Raw genomic sequence first — 22,867 nt, forward strand, 5'->3', positions numbered from 1 at the left:
GCACTTACTCATCACGTTCAGAGATTTTGCGGCGTCGACTGCCACCATGACATACAGCGCCATCTGTGGCAGCAACTACTTATCATAATTCGAGATTTTGTGAGGTCTGCTACCACTCTTGAGATCACAGCGCCATCTGTGGCAGCAAGTAGAAAACAGCACATCTCGCACTGAGACTTGTAGGGCCATCTACAATAGCATTGTAGAAACAACCACCTGCCGCTTGCCAGTGAAGCTGTTAAGCAGTGATTTGTGTGATACTTGGTTGCAATATGTACAAGTGAAATGTTTGTGTGTTTATCATATGGGGAAATAAACGTACAAATTCATATTTCCATTGGTGTACCACCCTTTAATCTCATTCATATCAATTCTAGTCAACCAAACAGCCAACGCTCGTTACTTGAACGTCTTCCTGACGGTGGCAGCCGTTTTTTTCTTCGCATACTCGCAGGTCCCCGGGCCGAACCTAATACACTACTCTAGAATGATGACGATGATGATAGACTTTAAAGGCTCAAGGGCAGCTCTGTGGAAAGAGCACCATGGGACAAGGTATTTTCGTCTATCGAAGGTGGGGTAAGAGACCAGTTTGCAAAGTATTTCAACCCGGATAAGCCATGCACCAGGATAGGGGAAAGCCTGTACCCAATGTATCGCCAGTGGGTATCCGCTGGCACTGGGGATCGAACCCTGCGCTTTCCGCATGCGAGGTGGATGCCCAAACCCCTACGCCACCACTGCGGTCTTTAATAACTTTTCACAGCATACCAGTACACTATTACTGCCTGTTCAGCTTTCATAGTGCAAGTATACTTCATTTGCTGACAATATAACCGTGCTGCGTTTTATGGTACTGTACATACATTCTCTAAACCTATTAATATCTTTATTCACCTTTTGAAACATGACATTTGTTTTCTGCCACAGCCTGTGAATATACTGCAACACATGGGATATAAATGAATATCAGAAGGCTGTGCAGCTTTCATTAAACTGTGAAACTTAGCTAGGATAGATGTTAATGACTCCCTAGTGCCAATCAAATCTTAACTGTGACCCTGCCTAAGCCTGCCTTACCTTTGCTTCCAGCTCTTTGATGACCTCTTCTTTCTTCTTCAACTCCTGCTCAAGCTTTGCCTGCAAAGCTTCGGCTAGAAAATTGAAAAGAATAAAAAGATGTTCCAATCGCACACACACTGCACAAAGAATGACAGGCAGAAATTAAGTGCTAGAAAATCTCACATACTTAGCACTTCTGCACAAGTGCTCAAATGATTATGCTCTACACCACTGTACTTAACTGTAGTCTGCAAACTCCCAGCTAACCCACACTCGACTGCTGAAATCTAGCGTTGCCAACTCTCAAATTAAGCCAGCTTCGGAAGTGCAAACGGCATTACTAAATGGAAACTTGACACAAAATAACTTTTACCCGAAATAACAATCCAAAACAGCGTTCAGCCTGACATTGCCTTCGACGCAACATGCCGGGCAACCAAAAAGCACAGATGCCAATTCAATATCATCCAGCAGCGTTTGGCAGAGCCAAAAATTAAAATACACACACAAAAAAAAAAGGACATTAACATACCTCCGGCGCTGGCCAAGTTCTCCTGGACAAGTGCTGTGATCCTCGGTGGAAGGCTGCACGTTAGCAAAGCGAGGTCACGTGACTAGGCTTAATTGTTTGTGCAAAGTTGCGCATATTTCTGACCTGGCGCAAACCGGCACACAAATGATGAAGCCGACAAAAAAAGATGGCTACGTGCCGTGCCAAATGAACACATGCATCTTGTACACCAGAATGACTCATGCAATTTTTTTCAGAAAAATAGCCGTTTACAAGGGAGTGCAATTAATTAACAGGTGTAACTTATAGACCGGAAAATTTGGTATCCAAAAAAAATGCAAAAGCCTAAAAATATTCGCATGCGTAACTTGCAAATATCTCGTATGAGGAGTATGACGTGCTGACGCTACACGTCAACTACAGGGGATGCTGTAATGGAGGGTTCCAGTTCATACTTTTGATTGCTTGCAGTAGTCTAACACGCACAGCGGATGGACGTTGTTTTTTTCAATTTCGCCTCCGTCGCCAATGCGGCCAACAAAGCAGCTGGAATTCAACACGGCGACCTTGGAATCAGCGACTAACCGTCAAATCCACCGAGCCACCACGATGGGTAGAAAAAAAAAATGTGGCGTACAATAGTGCTTTCCACAATGTGTCCAAACTACTACTACTGGTCTTGCCTATTGCAAATTGAACTACTGAGTAGTTATGTGGCCATGCATTGAGACTAGGCCCCAGAAAGGCAAACCAAGAAAAATCAAGCAAGGAAACATAGAACAAAGCGAAACCCCAGAAATGACACAGTCCCGCAAAACCCAATACTACAACTCCTTTCTAAGGAACTGAGCACAACGCAGCTGAAATAGTCGCCCTGAAATAGTCACAGCTGAAAGCGATCAAAAAAGCAAGGATAGCAGTCTAGTGCAAGCCATTTCACGTGAGCAACTGTCATGGTTTGCAAAACAAAAAAGACGAAAACAATGGATTGTGTGAAGACTCTCACCTGCTGTGACTCGACTGGCTCAGCAGGACAGAGTTCAGCAGACCTTCCTGCACAACATAAGAAGAAAAAAAAATAAAGATGCACAAGGCAGGTCAGAAGAAAAAAACTGCTAGCCAAACCTGAAGCAATTATCCTTCTTCAGCTAGTAACCTGGCAGTGAGGATTCCCTGCCGTAACCGAAATTCCCTCAACCAAAAAAAAAAGCCCTACTTCGGGCACTTTTTCCCAGCAGCAACTTGAAAACTCTGCCAATTTGGGAAAAGTGACAATTGTGGTTCTCAAACCTTCCTCAAACTCTAAACAATCCCGTTTCGCCAAATTTTGCCCCTTGAATTCCCCCCCAAAACAGGCAAAATTCCCCAAACATCACTGAAACCTGGCGACCAAGAACTCATGACTAGATCCTGGCCCCCATAACCTGTTGAAGAGTAGCCAATGACCAGAAACTCTGACCACCCGACGTGGTCCTGGGCATCTCATTTCTGTCACGAGTTGAGTGCTCTCAGTAGCGCTCGCTTTTGATCGGAATAGTATTGTGTGGTTTTTACACTCCCTCGCAGCAATGAATCTGAAGCTGAATGTTTGTTGCCAAGCGCTTGTGGCTGCACATTTAGAACTTCCATGCATATGCATGCATGCAATATCACGATATCATGACAGGCTTGTCAGAGGTACGCAAAGTCTGCCTGACGCATTTTGTTAGAGATCATGCAAATCAAACTGCATCCCACCAATCTGGCCCTAAGCATTGCGACAATGTGTACAGGCAATGAGAAATGAAAGATAGCAACAGTGAAAGGCATTCATTAATGTCAAAACAAATGGATAAGAAAAAAAAAATCAAAAGGAATGTATGGCCTTTGAAGCAATGACTACAGGAAAAAAAAAAACTGGAAAACCATTCTACATGTTTGGTTAGGGTAGAGCTCCTGTTATCTGTGCACCAAATATACTTTGCAACTGGAAAATATCTACTCTGAAATGGCCACTGACAGCAAATGGAAGTCTCGCCTATAATGATCGAGTACAGTGCTGTAAACACAAAGAAGCTAGTACCTTTGCTGAAAATGGAGCTTTTTATAAGCAGCAACCACAGCTGCAATGACATCAAGCCCGGCATTTTTCTTACAGATCTCCGAGGCAAGTAAGTATATTGATAGCAATTTCCTATGCTGATCACAGAATCCCTAGCACACTGCCCGTTGTCATCAACATTGAGTGTCTGGATCAAATGGTGAAAAAATATATTTTACACTCAAACTCAAAATTTCTCGGTCATAGTTAGCACATCTGTTACTCAAAATTTCTCAGTAATAATTAGCACATCTACTGCTGCTGAACAAATGCCAGAGCAGCAAGCACCAAGCTAAACTATAAAATCTCACTAAGCGCGAAAATTTGGTGGAATTGTCCTCCGTGTTGCGCTACATTGAGTCTTTGTTAATTTTTCCTGCAGGAGTTTAGACTGCACATCTTTTCTCCCTTCTCTCGAAATGTTCTTGGCAAGCGTGGGTGACCAGTCAGACAAAAATAAAATACAGTCAGCGTCAACAAATCAGATTCTTGCATTCTTCTCTCAAAACACACAGGTGCCCTGCTCACATCTGAGTAGCGCTGCTGAATCGCGGAGCAGTCCCAGGTCGGCAGTCTCGGGATTCCGCAAAACGGCAGGCGCGACCTCTTCACTGGACTCTGCGAAGGCCGCTGCGGAAGAGTTTAGGAGAAGCAGAACAAAAAAAGAATAGATTAGCTTTCCGCACTACTTCACAACAAGAATGAATTACTAGTATTTAGTTTGATCCAAACCGACACTTCCATTCCCTTCACAGAATCTCTACATGTATGCATCTCTTCAGTTCATTTTTCTTGTCTCACTCTTCAGTTTTTGTTTGGCAGTCTGTTTGAAAGTTTTAACAGCGTGAGATCTTGCTCGTCATGTTTCAAAATTTCATGGGGTCTGCTACCACACTGAGATCACAGCGCCATCTGTGGCAGCAACTAGAAAACAGCACATCTCACATTGAGACTTGTAGCGCCACCTACAAAAGCATTGTAGAAAAAAACACCTGTTGCGTGTCAATGACGACATCACGGTCCAATATGGTGGATAGAGGTGGAACTATGTGGTTGCAATATGTACAAGCGAAATGTTTGCGAGTGTGTTTATCATATGGCGGAGTAAACGTACAAATTCGTATTCCCATTGGTGTACCTCCTTTTAATCTCATTCACATCAATTCTAGTAAACCAAACAGCTAACGGTTGTTACTTCAACGTCTTCCAGACGGTGGCAGCCTTTTTTCTGTAGTACGTGTTTTTGATAGTCAGTTTGACTGCCTTTGTTTGTTTCCTTGCTTGCTTGTCACTTTTTTGTCACACGGTCAGCAACGCAAACTCACCGGTGTGCTGGTGCATTGCAGGTCTAGGGCGCTCAGTGACAGCTCGTCGCAGATGGTCCGCGGGCAGCTGTCCGCGGAGAAGATGACGCTCGCTGGAGAGATGGAGCGGCTGTTGAAGACGCCCTCGTCGCTGTCCAGGTTCAGCTCGACGGAGGTCATGGTCGCGGAGTCGGCTTCAACGGCATCGCCGTTGACGACGTCGCTGCAGTCGCTGCCGTGCAACGACGAGCTTCGCTCAAACAGCAACTCCTTAAGCCTGCGGAGCACACGGTTGAAGAGAAAGCAGCGGAGCGGGTGTAAGCAGCTGTCAATGCATGGAACCCAAGGTTACGAAATCAAATCACAGCCACAGGAGCCACATTTCAACGGAGGCCAAATGCAAGAACACCCGAATGACGATTGGGACCTCTTGGCTACTGAAGCAGTTTGACAGATGCTGTCAGAATCTAGGAGAATAAAAGAATATGGTGTTGTGAATATGTTTTGTGCCAGGACATACACATGACAAATCTATAAAGCTAAAAGGCAGATATAAATATTAAATGGCTACAGGGTGAGAATTTAGTGCCATATTGCATCAAACTGCTCAAACAGAATGACCTTAGCATACTCCCCCCGCACTTGCTCACAGCAGCTACAGCTGCCACAATGCTGGTAAGTCCTGATGCATTCACCAATCTGTTCAAGCTTGTGGTAAAATTTTTATGAACACCGAGGGCATCCAGGCTACAGTTTCCACGCACAAATTTTGCTGGACCGTCTTCTCCTCACTGCACAAGTGCCGTGTATTCTGGTAGATTCCTCGAACGAAATCGTTTATGGAGGTATTTCGCTTTGCTGCCACGAATCTACAGAGAAGAAGGCCAGTATGCACATCTCCCAGAGCGAAAATTCCGCAGCTTGTGTCGGAATTCATTCATAAAGAGTAGAACTAATCTACAGTAAAGCCACTCAGACCAGCAAAATCTTTAGTGTCTTTACTATATAGTTGGTAATGGCATGGCTGAGGATGCTGTCTGGTAACTGGCCACTTACTAAACACATAGTGCAGTTTTATGAAACAAACACTCAGAAATACCTTCCGGTTTGGCTTGGTTCCATGGGGGTTTAACGTCCCAAAGCAACTCAGGCTATGAGGGACACCATAGTGGAGAGCTCCGGAAATTTCAACCACTTCGGGTTCTTCAACGTGCACTGACATCGCACAGTACACGGGCCTCTAGAATTTCGCCTCCATCGAAATTCGACCGCCGCGGCTGGGATCGAAACCGCGTCTTTTGGGTCAGCAGCCGAGCGCCATAACCACTGCGGCTCCCAATGCACACGTGCCCTTGGCAACAGCAAAGACTGTCTTTTCATTGAAATCTTTACAATAAACAAATCACTTGTAGAATAAAGCAGCGGAAGATAAAATAAATCGATTACGCCGAGGCGGCAGTGAAGCAGTATTGCTTCAGGCATCAATTAAGGATATGTTGTGTCCCCTTATTGCTTTTGTGTGTGCGCGCCCCCGCATCCTCCTCCTAACGACCACTCGCATCCTCCTCCTAACGACCACTCGCATCCTCCTCCTAACGACCACTTGCCCTTCGTCGCACGCTGTCGCCAGATGCCCCCCCATGGTGCGCCCCCGCATCCTCCTCCTGTTTTGGGAAGCCACTCCCTCCCGTGGACGCTTCTCCGCTCCCTCCTTTCTTCGGGCGGCCAGTTCGGCTCCTGCCTCGGTCGACGCTGGTCGCACCCTCATCGGCTTTAAATAAACGAAGTCTTAAAGTACCGTGTGCGTCTTTCGCTGCATTCAACACAGCGACCGGACACGACAGTGGCGACGAGAAAGTGGATTCGACCCGCGCTACGCAACGCTATTGACAAGCCATGGCTACGCGAGGGTTTCCCAATCAGATACCAGAGTTCAACGGCTCATCGTGGTCATCGTGGGTTGGACGCTTTCAGTTCTACTTTGAAGCTAACAACATCACAGACCCAGCCTTGAAGAGGGCCAACCTGCTGACGCTGTGCGGGGAGCAGACCTACGATACTGTCTGCGCCCTTATTCAGCCAAGCACACCAGCGGCAGTGTCTTACGACGACATCGTAAAAGCGCTGCAAAAGCACTACGACCCAAGGCCATCCGAGGTCTACAGCCGGGCTCGCTTCCAACGACGAGATCAACTGGGAGGAGAAACTGTGAGCGCCTACGTAGCCGCGCTCAAGAAGCTCGCTGCCGACTGCAATTTTGGAACGCTGTCGACAACAGCTACCGGGCAGGAGGGAGACCCAGCTTCTTCTGCTAACACCACCATGCTTCCCTTGGACGTGATGTTACGCGACAGATTTGTGTGCGGACTGAGTGACGAGTCACTGCAGCAGCGCCTGTTCGCTGAGAAGGACCTCACATTCAGCAAAGCTTACGACATCGCCGTTCGAGCGGAGAGCGCCGGTCACCAGCAGAGAGGGATTCGCCGGAACACCGAGCCGGTACACCAGACAAGCAACCAGGTGCGCAAGCCTTCTGTTGTTGTAAAATCGGTCAAAAAGGCACAACGCTGCTGGCGGTGTGACGACCAACACAACCCCCAGGGATGTCGATTCCAGTCAGCCACGTGTAATTTTTGCCACAAGCGAGGGCATATCGAAAGAGCATGCATTACGAAACGGAGACTTGCCAAGATAAAGTCACCTTCCCAGCCTAATCACAGCGTCAACGCCTCAGAGAATACGCCGCTATCTGGTCTCCATGGAACAACATCAGCAACACCATCTGTGTTGTACGACCTGAACACCATGAATCTCGGCACGCGACCGAAGATTTTTACAGAAGTAAGCGTACATCACCAGCTGATTAAGTTCGAGGTGGACTCCGGCGCAGCCTGTACTCTGATCAGTGAGGACACGTTCCGAACTTCATGGCCATCTGACGCACCCGCTCTGCAACAAGACGACACGCACCTGCGAACGTGGTCAGGACAGAATCTGCCACTATTGGGCTCTGCCAACGTGCAGGTTAACTACAACGGCCAGACCCATACGCTACCTCTGCTTGTTGTGAAGGGCACAGGATCAAGCCTTCTAGGGAGAAACTGGTTTTCTCCACTAGGCGTGATGATATGCGGCATACACCAGACGCCGAGCCAGAACATGGTTGAGCAACTGCAAGAGAAATACGAAAGAGTATTCTCGGAAGAGATTCCAGGAAACGAAGGGCCCCCGGTCACACTGGAGTTGTTGGACAACGCGCAACCCAAATTTCTGAAGGCCAGGCCGGTGCCGTTTGCTCTCCGAGATGCAGTTGAAAAAGAGTTGGACAAACTGGAGCAGCAAGGTGTCATCGAGCCGACGCAGCATTCAGAATGGGCCACACCACTTGTCGTAGTTCGCAAGAAGAACGGAACCATACGCCTCTGCGGAGACTACCGGAGCACCGTCAATCTTGCGACTAAAGCGTCCTCTTACCCGCTACCGACACCTGAAGAAGTATTCAGTGTACTACGTGGCGCAAGAGTCTTCAGCACATTGGACCTCACCCAGGCGTATCAGCAGCTGAAGGTGAGCGAGTCAACTGCTGAATTATTGGCAATTAACACACTGAAAGGCTTGTACAAAGTCAAGCGACTGCCTTTTGGCGTAGCTGCAGCCCCGGCCATATTTCAAAAATTCATGGAGACAGTGCTTCAGGGCATCCCAGGAGTTTGTGTCTACCTTGACGATGTCATCATCAGTGGCACTTCCACTGAAGAGCATGCAGTGCGCCTAGAGCTCGTTCTCGAAAGGCTAGCAAACGCTAATTTGTGCATAAGCAAATCGAAGTGCTGTTTTGCGGTGCCAGAGGTGCAATTTCTGGGACACCGAATTAATGCGGAAGGCATTCACCCTACCGAGGACAAAGTGCGAGCGATCACAGAAGCACGAGCTCCAACAAACAAGCAGGAGCTACAGGCTTTTCTCGGACTCTTGACGTTCTACGACCGGTTCTTGGAACAAAGAGCTACCGTGGCCAACGACTTATACCAACTCCTTCGGAAAGATGTGACATGGACATGGTCGCCACGCCATCAGCAGTCATTCGATGCCCTGAAAGACCTGATTCGAAGATGTACAGTCCTCCGCCACTACGACGAAAGGAAGCCTCTGCTTTTGGCTTGCGACGCATCACCGTACGGAGTCGGCGCGGTTCTATCGCAAACTGACGAGCAAGGAAGGGAAGCTCCCATCGCCTTCGCCTCACGTACGTTGTCGCAAGCAGAACGCAACTACGCGCAACTTGACAAAGAAGGGCTAGCCATCGTCTACGCGGCGACACATTTTCACCAGTACATTGCCGGCCGGAAGGTGACCTTTATAACCGATCACCGACCGCTATTGGGCATTCTGGGACCACAAGGGCCTATGCCACCAACTTTGTCTCCGCGAATGACACGTTGGTGCATCAAACTCTCAGCGTACGACTACGCTCTGGTCTACCGCAATGGGAGTAAACATCAAAACGCCGATGCGCTAAGCCGTCTGCCACTAGACGCAACTGTTGACGAACCATTTCCACCAGGAGACGTTCTGATGTTCGAAGCACTGCCAGAACCTCCGCTTACAGCAGGCACAGTTGCAGCATCTACGCAGAAGTGCGCAGCTCTCCGGCTAGTTTACACAGCTGTTCAACAAGGCAACGTGCATAAACTCAAAGGGGACAACTTCGACGCTTACCGCAGGCGAGCTACAGAGTTGAGCACCCATCGCGGCTGCATCATATTTGGGTCCCGAGTTGTGATGCCGAGAGAACTACGCGCACAAGCTATGTCTCTCATCCACGCCGGACATCGGGGCATCGTTGCAATGAAAAAGTGTGCCAGAAGCTACATGTGGTGGCCTGGCATTGACAACGACATCGAAACAGTGGTGCGAGAATGCAAGCCTTGCCAGAGCAGCCGGAGCGCCCCGCCGAAAGCTCCTGTCCCAGAATGGGAAAAGCCAGACACACCATGGCACACACTGCACATTGATTTTGCAGGACCAATTGAGGGCTGCACTTTCCTTGTGGTCGTAGATGCCTACACAAAGTGGCTTGAGATAAGGCAAATGGGACAGACGACTTCGGCAGCAGTCATTGACAACCTCCGATCACTATTTGCAACGTTCGGCCTGCCGCGCAAGGTAGTGTCGGACAACGGAACACCGTTTGTGTCTGCGGAGATCCTCAAGTTTTATCGCGACAACGGGATCTCATCAGTTACATCGGCCCCCTACCACCCAGCGACAAACGGACAAGCCGAGCGCTACGTAGCCGAGCTAAAACGCGCCCTTGAAAGAGATCAGACAGGCTCGCTGCAGCGCCGCCTTGCGCGCTTTCTCTTCAAGCAGCACACGACGGTTCAGAGCACAACAGGCGAGACCCCCTCGAAAATGATGTTCGAGCGTGAAATGCGAACCCAGCTCACAGCCATCCTCCCCGAGCCAAAGGCAGAGACGTTCCGGGAAGAAAAAGCAATTCCGCGCTGCGGCACGCTTAATGAGGGGCAGCGCGTCCTCGCCCGACAGTTTCTGAAAAAGCCACGCTGGGAGGAAGCTACAATTGTCAGACGCATAGGCCTGCGCTCTTGGCTCGTCAACATACATGGCACAGTAGCACGCCGACATCTCAACCAGCTGCGTAGATTTACGACGCCGTCTGAGAGCTGTCCGCCAGCGGAGAGAACACGTGCACCATCTTCCCACATAGCCTGGCACCTCTTCCCGGAAGAAGAGACTTCGCCCAGGACAGACCTAGGAGACACAGCGAACAACAGCCAGCCTACAAGTGTTTCTCCCCCGAGCGCACAAAGCCAGCGCGCCTCCACGCGTGAGCACCGACCCCCTGCACGATACCAGGCAACTTTCTAAGGGGGAAGGAAGTGTTGTGTCCCCTTATTGCTTTTGTGTGTGTGCGCCCCCGCATCCTCCTCCTAACGACCACTCGCATCCTCCTCCTAACGACCACTCGCATCCTCCTCCTAACGACCACTTGCCCTTCGTCGCACGCTGTCGCCAGATGCCCCCCCATGGTGCGCCCCCGCATCCTCCTCCTGTTTTGGGAAGCCACTCCCTCCCGTGGACGCTTCTCCGCTCCCTCCTTTCTTCGGGCGGCCAGTTCGGCTCCTGCCTCGGTCGACGCTGGTCGCACCCTCATCGGCTTTAAATAAACGAAGTCTTAAAGTACCGTGTGCGTCTTTCACTGCATTCAACACAGCGACCGGACACGACAGGATATGACACAACAATTGAAAGATATCAGGTAACGACATAACACTGACAGTGGACAGTGACAAGATATCGACACAAGGAGAGTGCTGAACAGGTCTGATGACACATGAAAAAAGAAATAAAGCAAACATGCCCACCGGCAGTTTTCCGCTCGCTCTTGCCGCAGTTCATCTTCCGTGTCCTTCCACGTTTGCTTCAGGGACTGGAGAGGAATGCAAAATGACAAGAGTGAAGGATACAACTAAGCATAGGAAGAAAACAAGCTTCTCGGAAAATACTGCATTTGCAGGAAACTGTGCAGGGTTCCTGCTCTAAGCCTGAACACCATTACAAAAAAAACAAGCCCCGTACCCGGTGACATGCTCAGGCTTTGGCATGATCTCTCAAATATGCTTAATGTGCTGTTTCCTAGACTAGCCAGGCCTTGGATCTTGAGATAAAAATGGTCAAGAAAGGATATCCACTGCAGCTACGTGACAGCGAATGCTCGCATGTGCTATATGGCAATTCCTCACGAAAGTACCTAAGCTTTGAGATTTCACAGCGAGGCTGCTTGCAAAACTTGCAGAAAGAAAAAAAAAAGAAGTTACAGACAATAACAATGCAATCAACATCATACCTCGACGGTGCTGGTCAGCTCTTCGACGGCTGCACTGCTCGCATCAAGTCTGCTGGCTTCCTACACGACAGCACAGAGACAACTGTTTACACGCATGACATACAGTACTCAGGGGCGAACCCACAGCTCAGTGAAAAAAAAAAAAAAAAGGACAGGTATCATAAGTAATTAGCACCTCTGACAGCAGTGTCTAGTGCACAAGTACCGTATTTACTTGCGTAATGCGCGCACTTTTTTCCTCAAATTAAGGGGGGATGAGGGGATCGAAGGCAACTTTTCTATTTTTCGACTTAGAGTGATGAAATTTGGCAGACTGGCTTAAAACAGCATCAAACAATCAGATGTAAAGTTTCACATTGACATCTTTAGTAGTTTCCCTTTTATCATTGTTTTTATGTTGTCCCTTATTGCTTGGTTGTGGAAAGCCTAGCATGACAAAAAAACAACCTACAGGTCTGTAAATGCTTTTAATATTTACTAAGAAGTGTAGTGTAAATCAAGACTCTCTTAATTTTATTTATTTTTTATTTCTCTGCTCTTTTTTACAAAGGACACAATATATGACTTCTTTTATGTTTAGAATGCATCATGCTCCAATTACCATGTAATAAAACATGAGAGCCTAAATGGTAAATCTGAGACTGTCTTGACGCAGACCACATTTCAGTGATCACAACAAAACAAACGGGGTAAAAATCGCTGCACCCATTGCTGTGCTACACTTTCCACGAACAAGGTATTAAGCTCAAAACAAACTTTCAAGAAAACAAGCCAGAAAGTTCTAAGCTAGCACACACTGTCTATGTGTGGATGCTGACAAATATATTTATTTGGTTTGGTTTGGTTTATGGGGTTTAACGTCCCAAAGGGACTAAGGCTATGAGAGACGCCGTAGTGGAGGGCTCCGGAAATTTCGACCTCCTGGGGTTCTTTAACGTGCACTGACATCGCACAGTACACGGGCCTCGAATTTCTCCTCCAAAGAAATTCAGCCGCCGCGGCCGGGATCGAACCCGCGTCTTTCGGGCCAGCAGCCAAGCACCATAGCCACTGAGCCACCGCGGCGGCCTATTATATTGATTTGGAGCGCTTAAAAGTTTATTTTTGGGTGAAATATTTCAGTACAACATAGAAACAGTGTTGGAGATGCCAAAAAAATATACTTTTCAAAAATATACTTTTTTCGCGATTTTTGCGATCTGATCCCCAACATCCCCCCTTAAGGCTTCAAGAAGGGGGTGCGAAAATTGCAACTGCAAGAAAGTGTTTCATTTTTACTCATTTCAATCGCTGCTCAAACACAGAATGCATTCCTGAAGTCTCACCAGCACGAAATACACAAGGCCTTGTCGCAAGGCTAACAAAGCTCCCAAGACCCCATTAAGACACAGTGCGCAGCTTTTAAATGTCTCCAGAGAGCATGCCACACTTTAGAGGTCCATGTGGGGGCACAATTCTATGGTACTATAAAACGAAGCTGCAACTTGCAAAATATGGTCCCCTCCCAGCAAAGATTTCCACAGACAGTCTTTAGACTATCTAGTGACAGTCTATCACCCGTCCCCACAAGGAATTTCAGGGAAATAATGAGTCCCCACTAAAAAAAATGTCACAACCCATTACGCTAAAAACAAGTGGGTGCATGGCAGTTGCATAAAACAAGCTAGTTTTGCACTAGCTGAATAAACAGTTAAAGTAGACAGCAGTGCCTAATGCCAGGTGCCCCACATATTATCTCGCATCTCACAAGCCATCTGCCGAAAGAACCGGATCAAGACGTCCCCAAGTATAATTGCATCGACACCGACTTTGCCGTGTAAAATGACACCAGCGCCACGCCGACGTTTGCGGCTATTTCTCAGAAAGCGTGACCTGTGCGGCTGACATTTTCCTGGTAGTATTAAAATTAGAGGTGTGCGAATATTCGAAATTTTCGAATATAATTCGAATATTATATTTTTAGTATTTGTATTCGATTCGAAATCCAGGTATTCGTGTTGTCTCGAATATTCGACCCGACGCGAATATTCGTATCTAGCCGAATATTCATTGTGAGCACCGGCGTTTATTTCGGTCCGCAAGCCCTATCGACAAAGACATAACAACAAGGCGGGGCCCAGAGCAATGCGCATGGACCTCAAGGGCCATGTCGTAGCTGACTGCGCTGGTAAGCTTCTTTGTGGCTATACCTGCGAAGCTGGTGTAGTCAGAGCTGTGCACGAAGTACCTCGCAATACGTGCCAGGTCAGTGCCCAGTGAGAGGGCATTTTCTGTGGCTGGAGGAGTCGTTTCAGCTAGAAGGGAACTACTTCTGCCTGACCATGTGGAGCAGCGGGTTTTCCTTCACGACAACCTTTTATGTTCATCCCAGCAACGCGCGTTCGTGCTGATGGCAAGCTAGCCTTAATCAATGCTGTGTACCAGCCATCTTCTCTGATATTTCCACTCTTCTAAGAATAATGTTCGAGACTGATACTTTTTGTGCAGCCACACACACCTTTTGTGTTCATTTAATCATCGATAGTTGAACTGTTATGTTCTTGGATGCTCAAATAAATGTTTTGTAGTGGTTAAATGCGTCTGTCCTTGATTATTCGATATTCGATTCGATATTCGGAACCAAGTATTCGTATTCGAAGAATTTGATATTCGCACACCCCTAATTAAAATGTCACGCTCCATTCACCAAAAACTGCAGTAAATGCTGCAAACATTGCAAATTTACACCTTTCACCACCCACGGAATCTGCACGCATGCTCCAAGGCACCTGCAAGCTTGCAGGGGGGGAGCTCAGCTATCTAGATATTGCAACAGAGACTGTTCCCTACGCTGGCATGAAATGGAAAGCACGTCCAGTGCATCTTTGGTGCAATGCGTACCTGCGAAAGCTGTGCCTCGAGCTCGTGGTTCCGTGCCTTCAACTCGCGCAGGTGTTGCCGGTGCTGGCTGGCCACCAGGACGGCCCTCTTCTCGCTGTCCTGGCACTTGGCGAGCTTCTCGTTCAAACTGTCCACCTGTGTCCGAGAGGTGAACAGCATGCAGGGAGAAGAGAGGCTCCTCACCATCAGCATTACTTTGCTGATTATTATAGACTTATCACAAGTTCACCCTTATCGCAAACCAGGTCACGGTGTGGTATGCGGCATGAGAGGTTCAACGTCCCACAACTGCATGGGGACTATGAGAGACACCACAGAGGAGGACTTTGGCTCATCTTAAAACATCCGGGGTCTTTCAGCATGAAATGACATAACACATAGCACACGGGCATTTTCGCATTGTGCCGCCACTCAAATGCAGCCTCCGTGGCTGTGATTCGATCCCCCATTCTTGGGCTCAGGAGCCAATTTCCAAAGCCACCGAGAACTTATTGGAGCTCACACCGGAGCTCACAATGCGTCCCCAGTGTTCTAATTCTCTTGAAGAAAAGAGGAACTCCAGTCATCTCCCCTCCAAAAGTTGGGACTGCCATGGGTACTATACAAGAGCCCTCTACACAGCTTAGAAACAAACCCCTTTGGGCTGTCTATGCACAACAAAACAAACAACATATATCAACGAGTGAGGAAAAAAATGTGCCTCAGCAAATTTTTCGTTTCATACAAAATGTTACTTACAGGCTATTCATGAAAACAAAACAAAACAAAAAAAACTGAAAACAAAACAACAAAACAGTGCACACCAAATCCAGTCACAAAGTGAAATGCCTGAACTTCAACGAAACCAAGCCCTGTTCGTATCATCCCCTGAATAAAGCCAACATGAAACTCAGAACCCAAATTAACCTCAATTAAGCAGTAACAAATCTGAACTCAATTTAAGCCTATTCGTAAGACCCCAAGTATGAAATAGCAAGCAACTCCAAACCCAAAGGAACCCTAATTATAGAATACATTTTGGAAAAAATGCGCCCAATTTTTTAAAACTCAGCTGTGCTCCCCCATTTTGCCTTCCCAGAGTGAAAGAAGCAGCAGGAATAGCTGCACCATTCACACTGCCCCAGCACTGTTGAGCCAGGATGTGCCCTAGAGTCAAACAGTCAATTAAAACTTGCACCACAAAGCCCCATCGAACATTGCCTCGGAGCACAAGTTCTCAAACTGCATTCCACTGAACCCTGGAGCTCCTTGGAGTGCTTTTGGGTTTCACGAATCTCTAAATCCATGCATGCTCCAAGCCCTCCTCCTATATACCCTCTCATCAACTCAATTCTGGGACTAATCCGATTGTTCTCACTGTACAGCCACTCAACATTAATCGAACCTGAGCATTCTCCAAGGGACTGTCCATCCGCACACACTTTCTTTTTTGCATGCATGCCAAGGAAGGAAGGTACGAAGGCCAAAATCTGCTATGCTCTTTAATGCACCTCTCGAGAGCTGTTTGTTTGTTTGTTTATTGGTCTTTCATAACATATAATGGAGGAGATAAGGCAAAAAGCTGCGTACGCAGCTTGACTAAGGCCTTATCCCCTCAAAGGCAAAACAGGAGTGAACACAGACCGAACACCGATCAGAAACTAGTAACAAGGAATAATGAAGACAACAGTTACAAATGTACAATAGATTCAAGTATCTGCGCAAAAGAAAAACAAATTTCGGTTAGGAGCAAACACAAAAAGCAGTGTTACGCCCAAGTCGACAATGTACACAATGAAGAAATTATGGGTACGGAAGGAGCATGAGTAGCACAGCATATTATGACGTGAAGCAATGAAGACACATAAAAAATGTCTAGCACATCATTCGACATAGGAAAACAAAGGAAAAAACTGTTAGATTCTTATTCGCTGAGCACTGAAAATAGCGATAAGGACACAAAAGTATGGTACAGCTGCACATTGCTTAAGATATAAAGCTAATAAGGACATTACAAAAATAATGTCCTGAATTATCATGAAGGAAAAAAAGGTTGTTTTAAATGTTTGAGGTGAATGTTAAGAATGTCTATATTTTCTTGAAGAAAATTGTTGAGAAGAGTTGGTATCTGATATTTTAGAGATTGTGTTGCATTATTAGTTTGATAATGCTCTACTTTCCAGTATAAGGGATTTCGCGTATTATAACCCGATGGCTCTTTGATTTCAACTCACCAAGGTTTATAATAAGACAATTATTGTGCTGTAACTGCTACTGTGCTGTAACTGCTGTAATTGTAACTGCTGTGCTGTAACTGCTGTAGGAGGGGGTCCCCCGTGGCTAAAAACACTGAGGACCCCTCTCCTACCCTGGAGAAACGTTGACCCACCTCGGCGATCCGCTTTTCCAGCTGGCCCTCCAGCGCTGCCTTGGCGGCCCTGGCCTGGGTGAGCAGTTGCTCCGCCTGCCGACAGGTGGCGCTGGTGGCAGCCAGGCTGGCCTTGGTCTCCTCCAGCTCCGAGCAGGCCCGCTTCAGGGAGTCCACCTCCTGACACAGGCTGCCCAACGGGAAAACGGAAGTGTCCGTACACGTTCCCTTAGCATCGACGCATTTGTAAAACGCCACATTAAAAGGGCGACAAAGAGTAACAGAGCCAGCGAAACAACCTTCTCAGCAGCAAAGCGTGCGAACATGCGCACTATACAGGGTGTTTCACCTAAGACTTTCTGCAATTTTTAAAAATAAGCTATTTGAATTAGATGCGCGCTTTTTCTGGCATAGCATTGCCAGTGGTGTAGTGCATCATAATGCAGCTCAGACGCGCTAACTAGCAGGCTTGTTAACCAATATTTAATAGTTAACTTTTAAACTATTACCGTTGGGCTCCTTAATTATTGAGAGGCATGCAGCCCACCGTAAGTGATGTCCATATCCGTTTTTAGAATTTCGAGAACGCGATTATCCTCGGCGCTGTGGCCCAACAAATTTTGGCTATTTCGACGAGTTACATGCACTGCAGAGGTTGCTTTGCCTGCAAGCTTCTCAAACCGCATGTATTTTGGCGCGATGTAGGCGAAATTTGTTGGGCCACAGCGCCGAGGATAACTGCGTTCTCGAAATTCTAAAAACAGATACGGACATTACTTACGGTGGGCTGCATGCCTCTCGATAATTAAGGAGCCCAACGGTAATAGTTTAAAAGTTAATTATTAAATATTCGTTAACAAGCCTGCTAGTTAGCACGTCTTAGCTGAATTATGATGTACTACACCACTGACAATGCTATGCCAGAAAAAGCGCGCATCTAATTCAAATAGCTTATTTTTAAAAATTGCAGAAAGTCTTAGGTGAAACACCCTGTATATACATATATACATACATACATACACATACACATATTCTTTATTTCTCTAAAAGAGAAAAAGGCCCCTGGGCAAAAAGCTACTTCAGAGTAGCTTGACTAGGCCCGGGGCCCATTACAAGGCAGCAGGGCATACAGAATTCGGACATAATAAAGCACAGCATCAATTTGACTAAGCACTGCAATTTCGAATGCAAAAAAAGACGAAACTTATAAGGGTTTTTTTTTTTTTTTTACCAGTTAAATCAAATTGAACATGACACAATAACAGGCAAGAAGAAAAATAAATGAAATCATAATCAGACATCTAGAACACAACGCTACTAAATATTTCTAAGCGACAGACATAAGTACAAAATATGATGTTCACTATGAACATCATATATCCTCATCAGACCCCGTGTACATTACAATGCAAACTTCTATTTTATGGAATTCTTAAAAAAACGCACCCCTCCTGCAGCCTGAGTGCCATTGGAGTTGAGAGAGAATTCGCTGCGCTCCTACGTAGTAAGCTTTTCAACAAATATGAAAGGATAGGGGCGCTCTGAGCAGGCTCCCAAGTTGGTTGATTTGTCCAAACCAGATTTCTGCTCCTAATGGGCAAACAGTTTCCAAGTATCTTGTGTTTTTCCATGAGATATCTTGTAATTTTGATTTAAATACGCATTCTATGGTGAATGTATTTAACTAAATATGCTCCTTAAAGTGTTATCGCATGTTCACGTAGACTCAGAGGCCCACGCCAGAGAGCACGGAGACAACTTATAAGGGAAGAAATGTCTGACCTACGACTGCCAGATTTTGTATGTACATTCACGGGACCACTGAGGCTTAAGATATGCATTTAGATTAACACATTGACAGATCGAACTTTTGCGTGGGTTTGACAAAGATAAAAAAGCACAACATCACTTTCTTTAGTCACACTTTCCCGGCATGTTCCCATACTAACTTGTCTTTTTTGTGGAAACAACACAAAGCCACGTCGCAATGCAAAGAGCAGCAGCGACCGTGACAATTACTCTGGCAACTACCGCGGCAACTGCTATGAAAACTACCAGGGCGACTACAATGACAATTGCTACGGCAACAAGCAGTGTGTGCAACCATGGGCACTATATAAAGCACCAATCACCTTCTTTACTTACGCTTTCCTGACGTGTTCCCGTACTAACTTGCTTTTTTTGAGGAAACGACATAAAGCCACGTCACAACACAAAAGCACAGCAGTGACCGTGACAATTACTCTGGCAACTACCTACCGCAGCAACTGCTATGGCAATTATTGCGGCAACTGCTATAAAAAGTACCAGGATCCCAAGCAGCATAGGAAATCGGACCAATATTGGGAATCGATGGTTTCACTCCAGTCCTCTGTAGGACGAGCTTTTGCCAATACATTTCCAATATTGGGCCAATTACCTGTGCTGCTTGGAACGTGACTACAGCGCCAACTGGTATGGCAAATACCACAGAGACACTACTACTGGGACAACTACCAGGGCAACTACAATGACAATTGCAATGGCAGCTACCACAGAGGCTGCTACAACTACTACCAAGGCAACTATATACCACAGCAATAGCACCAAGCCAGTGAGCCCTTCCCCACCTCCGCACGCGTTCCACCAGGTCCTTGTTGGTGGCCGCAAGGGCCTGGTGCGCTTCGTCCAGCTGTGACCACTGGCGCATGGCGTCCTCCTTCTCTTTAATCAGCCGCTGGATGGTGTGCTGGTGCTGGGCACACTCCGCCTCGTACTGCGCTACGTCCCTGGAATGAGCGGCACAGGGCATCGATGCACGCACTGAACCCATCACAAACCATCTTCTAATAAACCGCAGACTCTAGGGGCGATAACGCAAGCAAGTTGCGCACTTCCAAAGCATGTACTATAGGGGACAAAAGTGGTATACTCCACGCGGCGGGAGCCGGAGCAACGGAAAACTGCGGCATTTTGGAAGCCCGAAACATTAAAACGAGCCAAGCGACATGCCTGCTGATAATAAAGGTCACGCATTGGCTGTCTCGATCCCAGATGCCGCCTGTAGATGGCGTTGCAATGCAGTTTTCCGTTGCCCCTGCTCCCACCGCGTGGAGTACACCACTTTTGTCCCCGATAGTACATGTGCTTCGCCTCGTAACAACCTATGCCTTCAAAACAACATAGGTGCAAATTATGCATTCAAAACAAACTAATCCCACAGTGATGCATGTAACACATTCAGCATTTACTACAACATCTGCGATCAATCAACCATACAGTTTACTAAGCAAAGCTCGGAATCAATTTGCAGGTCTTACATTTTACTTTGTAGTTATCATATCTATGGAACAAGCGTACAACATGAATTCAAATACTGCATAAGATGTCAACTTCGAACAAAAAGGCTCATTTCCAATAACGTATCGCCTGTAACGCTCGAAAAACTGCACATCACACTAGCAATTTTGGAGGAGAATAATGCTGTATACATGATTTAAGCTGCACGTTTCATCAACTGCAGCACAGGCAGGTGACAGATGCAATGTGGACTAGAACGCCAGGGTTTAACCAAATACACGCTTTACTGATATAGTAATGGAAGCTGGCACGGTAACCGCTTCACAAAGAACAGTTCACTGCAAATCCGCTGTGAAAGTAAATGGATTAGCTTGATTGCAGCTAAACACACTTGTGCACCAAATTATACTAAAACTAATGAACAAGCCCTAACACAATAAAACAGCAAACAAAACAAAATAAGCAAAACACATCTACTTCACTCACAGGAAGCTGATGTCTCCTCCAGTCCCTTCCTTGCTTCCAGTGCTGAACATGGATACCTCGAGGGATGCGAGAATCCCTAATGACATGTGGTACAAATCTGGTATGAGCAAATCAGGGATGCTTGAACAGTAGTCCTTAAATCATCACTTCGCTGTTCTCAAGAACACACTGTAAGATTAAAACACCGGTTACTGTAATACACAACAGTTTCTTCACTGTTGATCAACTGGTATATATACTGATCCGAAGCCAAATCTAAAAGACAAAATGCTTCAAAATTGTTCTGTATAAGCATTGAATCACTTGGTACAGCAAAACAGCTACCCACAGGCCCTTTGCTCTATGTTCATTCTGAACTTCAAAGACCACACATTACACAAGTATTTACCCGGACCAAACATAATGCGAGGAACTTGTGCCCTCAACTGGCCCTTTTCTTGCACTCTCCCCTTTCCCAAATTCTCCCCTTCCCTAAATCTGCCCCTCTCCATTCCCCTTGCCTACATGACACTTCTCTATATGTGTCATATACAGACACATACAGGGTGTTTCACCTAAGACTTTCTGCAATTTTTAAAAAATATGCTATGCCAGAAAAAGCGCGCATCTAATTCAAATAGCTTTGTCAGTGGTGTAGTACATCATAATGCAGCTAAGACGTGCTAACTAGCAGGCTTGTTAACCAATATTTAATAGTTAACTTTTAAACTATTACCGTTGGGCTCCTTAATTATTGAGAGGCATGTAGCCCACCGTAAGTGATGTCCATATCCGTTTTTAGAATTTCGAGAACGCGATTATCCTCGGCGCTGTGGCCCAACAAATTTTGGCTATTTCGACGAGTTACGTGCACTGGAGAGGTTGCTTTGCCTGCAAGCTTCTCAAACCGCGTGTATTTTGGCGCGATGTAGGCGAAATTTGTTGGGCCACAGCGCCGAGGATAATCGCGTTCTCGAAATTCTAAAAACGGATATGGACATTACTTACGGTGGGCTGCATGCCTCTCAATAATTAAGGAGCCCAACGGTAATAGTTTAAAAGTTAACTATTAAATATTGGTTAACAAGCCTGCTAGTTAGCACGTCTGAGCTGCATTATGATGCACTACACCACTGACAATGCTATGCCAGAAAAAGCGCGCATCTAATTCAAATAGCTTATTTTTAAAAATTGCAGAAAGTCTTAGGTGAAACACCCTCTATAGAGACACTTCTACGTATGAAGCGCAGTTACCCCCCTTACTGACGTTTATGTTAATGCAGCCAATCATGCACCACACAAAACCCCAGCAGGCATCCAGAAAGTAAATATACCACACGCAGCCACTCATGCGATCAACCACACACCCAAAACACACCAGTTCCGAGTCTAGTGACACTAAAGTGCAAAGTCAGCAAGGAAGTCAGCGTGACAGCCAGTGCGAGAGTGCGACGGTCGACTGTTACGGTGCAGCGGCTGACCCCAACGGTCGCCAGTGCGTCTACCGGTGCTAAAGTGCCAAAAAGAAGTGAAAAGCTGAGAGGTTAAAAGATGCAAGAATGTGGTGTGACTGCTATTACGGTGAAACGTTTCAGCGAAAGCTGCGAGTGTTTTGACGCTAAGCAGGGCACTTACTTGTGAGACGCGAGCGCACCGTCGCGCCGACTGTCACCGAGACGACCGCCGGATAAAAGGCACTAATCAGAACATGCGGCGGTTAGTGAGAGCCCCAGAGCAGCTTTCCCCAAAGTGCGTTTGTTTGAAATCAGATGTTACCAAGAAAGGCCAATACCAGAAAAAATTCCTGGCAATTTTCTAGTAAAACTAAATGCGCCTGGCCCACAACATCCCAGGTAGTGCTTAAAGGTGCACTGAAGAGGATTCTGAACATGTCTTTTTGCCACGGGAACTGGATCCACACGTTCCTAGCATTCTTAGAAACAGTGACTTATTGCCCTGCGTGGCCGATTTCCCCAATTAAAACGAATTAACGTCAGGCTCACGCCTTTTTTTTTTTTTAATTCTGCCTCGTACGGTGGGCGGAGTCGACCAACGCGTGGAGCGCCTT

The 22,867-nt window shown here is 46.7% G+C and overlaps 1 protein-coding gene across 12 annotated transcripts in view; it reads right to left on the reverse strand.

The window, feature by feature from the left end:
* Positions 1–22,867, reverse strand: part of LOC149330440 (uncharacterized) — a 225,259-nt gene that overhangs the window by 157,152 nt on the left and 45,240 nt on the right. For 10 of the 12 annotated variants that reach the window (XM_089560998.1, XM_089561002.1, XM_089561006.1 and 7 more), the window contains 11 exons: positions 20,821–20,917; positions 19,665–19,823; positions 17,077–17,245; positions 14,709–14,843; positions 11,829–11,888; positions 11,347–11,411; positions 4,979–5,234; positions 4,182–4,283; positions 2,580–2,626; positions 1,595–1,647; positions 1,081–1,154 (listed from right to left, as the gene is read on the reverse strand). In XM_089560998.1, the coding sequence (XP_089417124.1) occupies positions 1,081–1,154; positions 1,595–1,647; positions 2,580–2,626; positions 4,182–4,283; positions 4,979–5,234; positions 11,347–11,411; positions 11,829–11,888; positions 14,709–14,843; positions 17,077–17,245; positions 19,665–19,823; positions 20,821–20,917 (1,217 nt within the window). Of the gene's footprint in view, positions 1–1,080; positions 1,155–1,594; positions 1,648–2,579; positions 2,627–4,181; positions 4,284–4,978; positions 5,235–11,346; positions 11,412–11,828; positions 11,889–14,708; positions 14,844–17,076; positions 17,246–19,664; positions 19,824–20,820; positions 20,918–22,867 lie in introns of those variants that run through there. The other 2 variants (XM_089561007.1, XM_089561004.1) reach the window with 1 other exon arrangement.

Source organism: Amblyomma mixtum, chromosome 9, assembly GCF_055824585.1.
Source record: "Amblyomma mixtum isolate Tamu chromosome 9, ASM5582458v1, whole genome shotgun sequence".
Lineage (NCBI taxonomy): Eukaryota > Metazoa > Arthropoda > Arachnida > Ixodida > Ixodidae > Amblyomma > Amblyomma mixtum.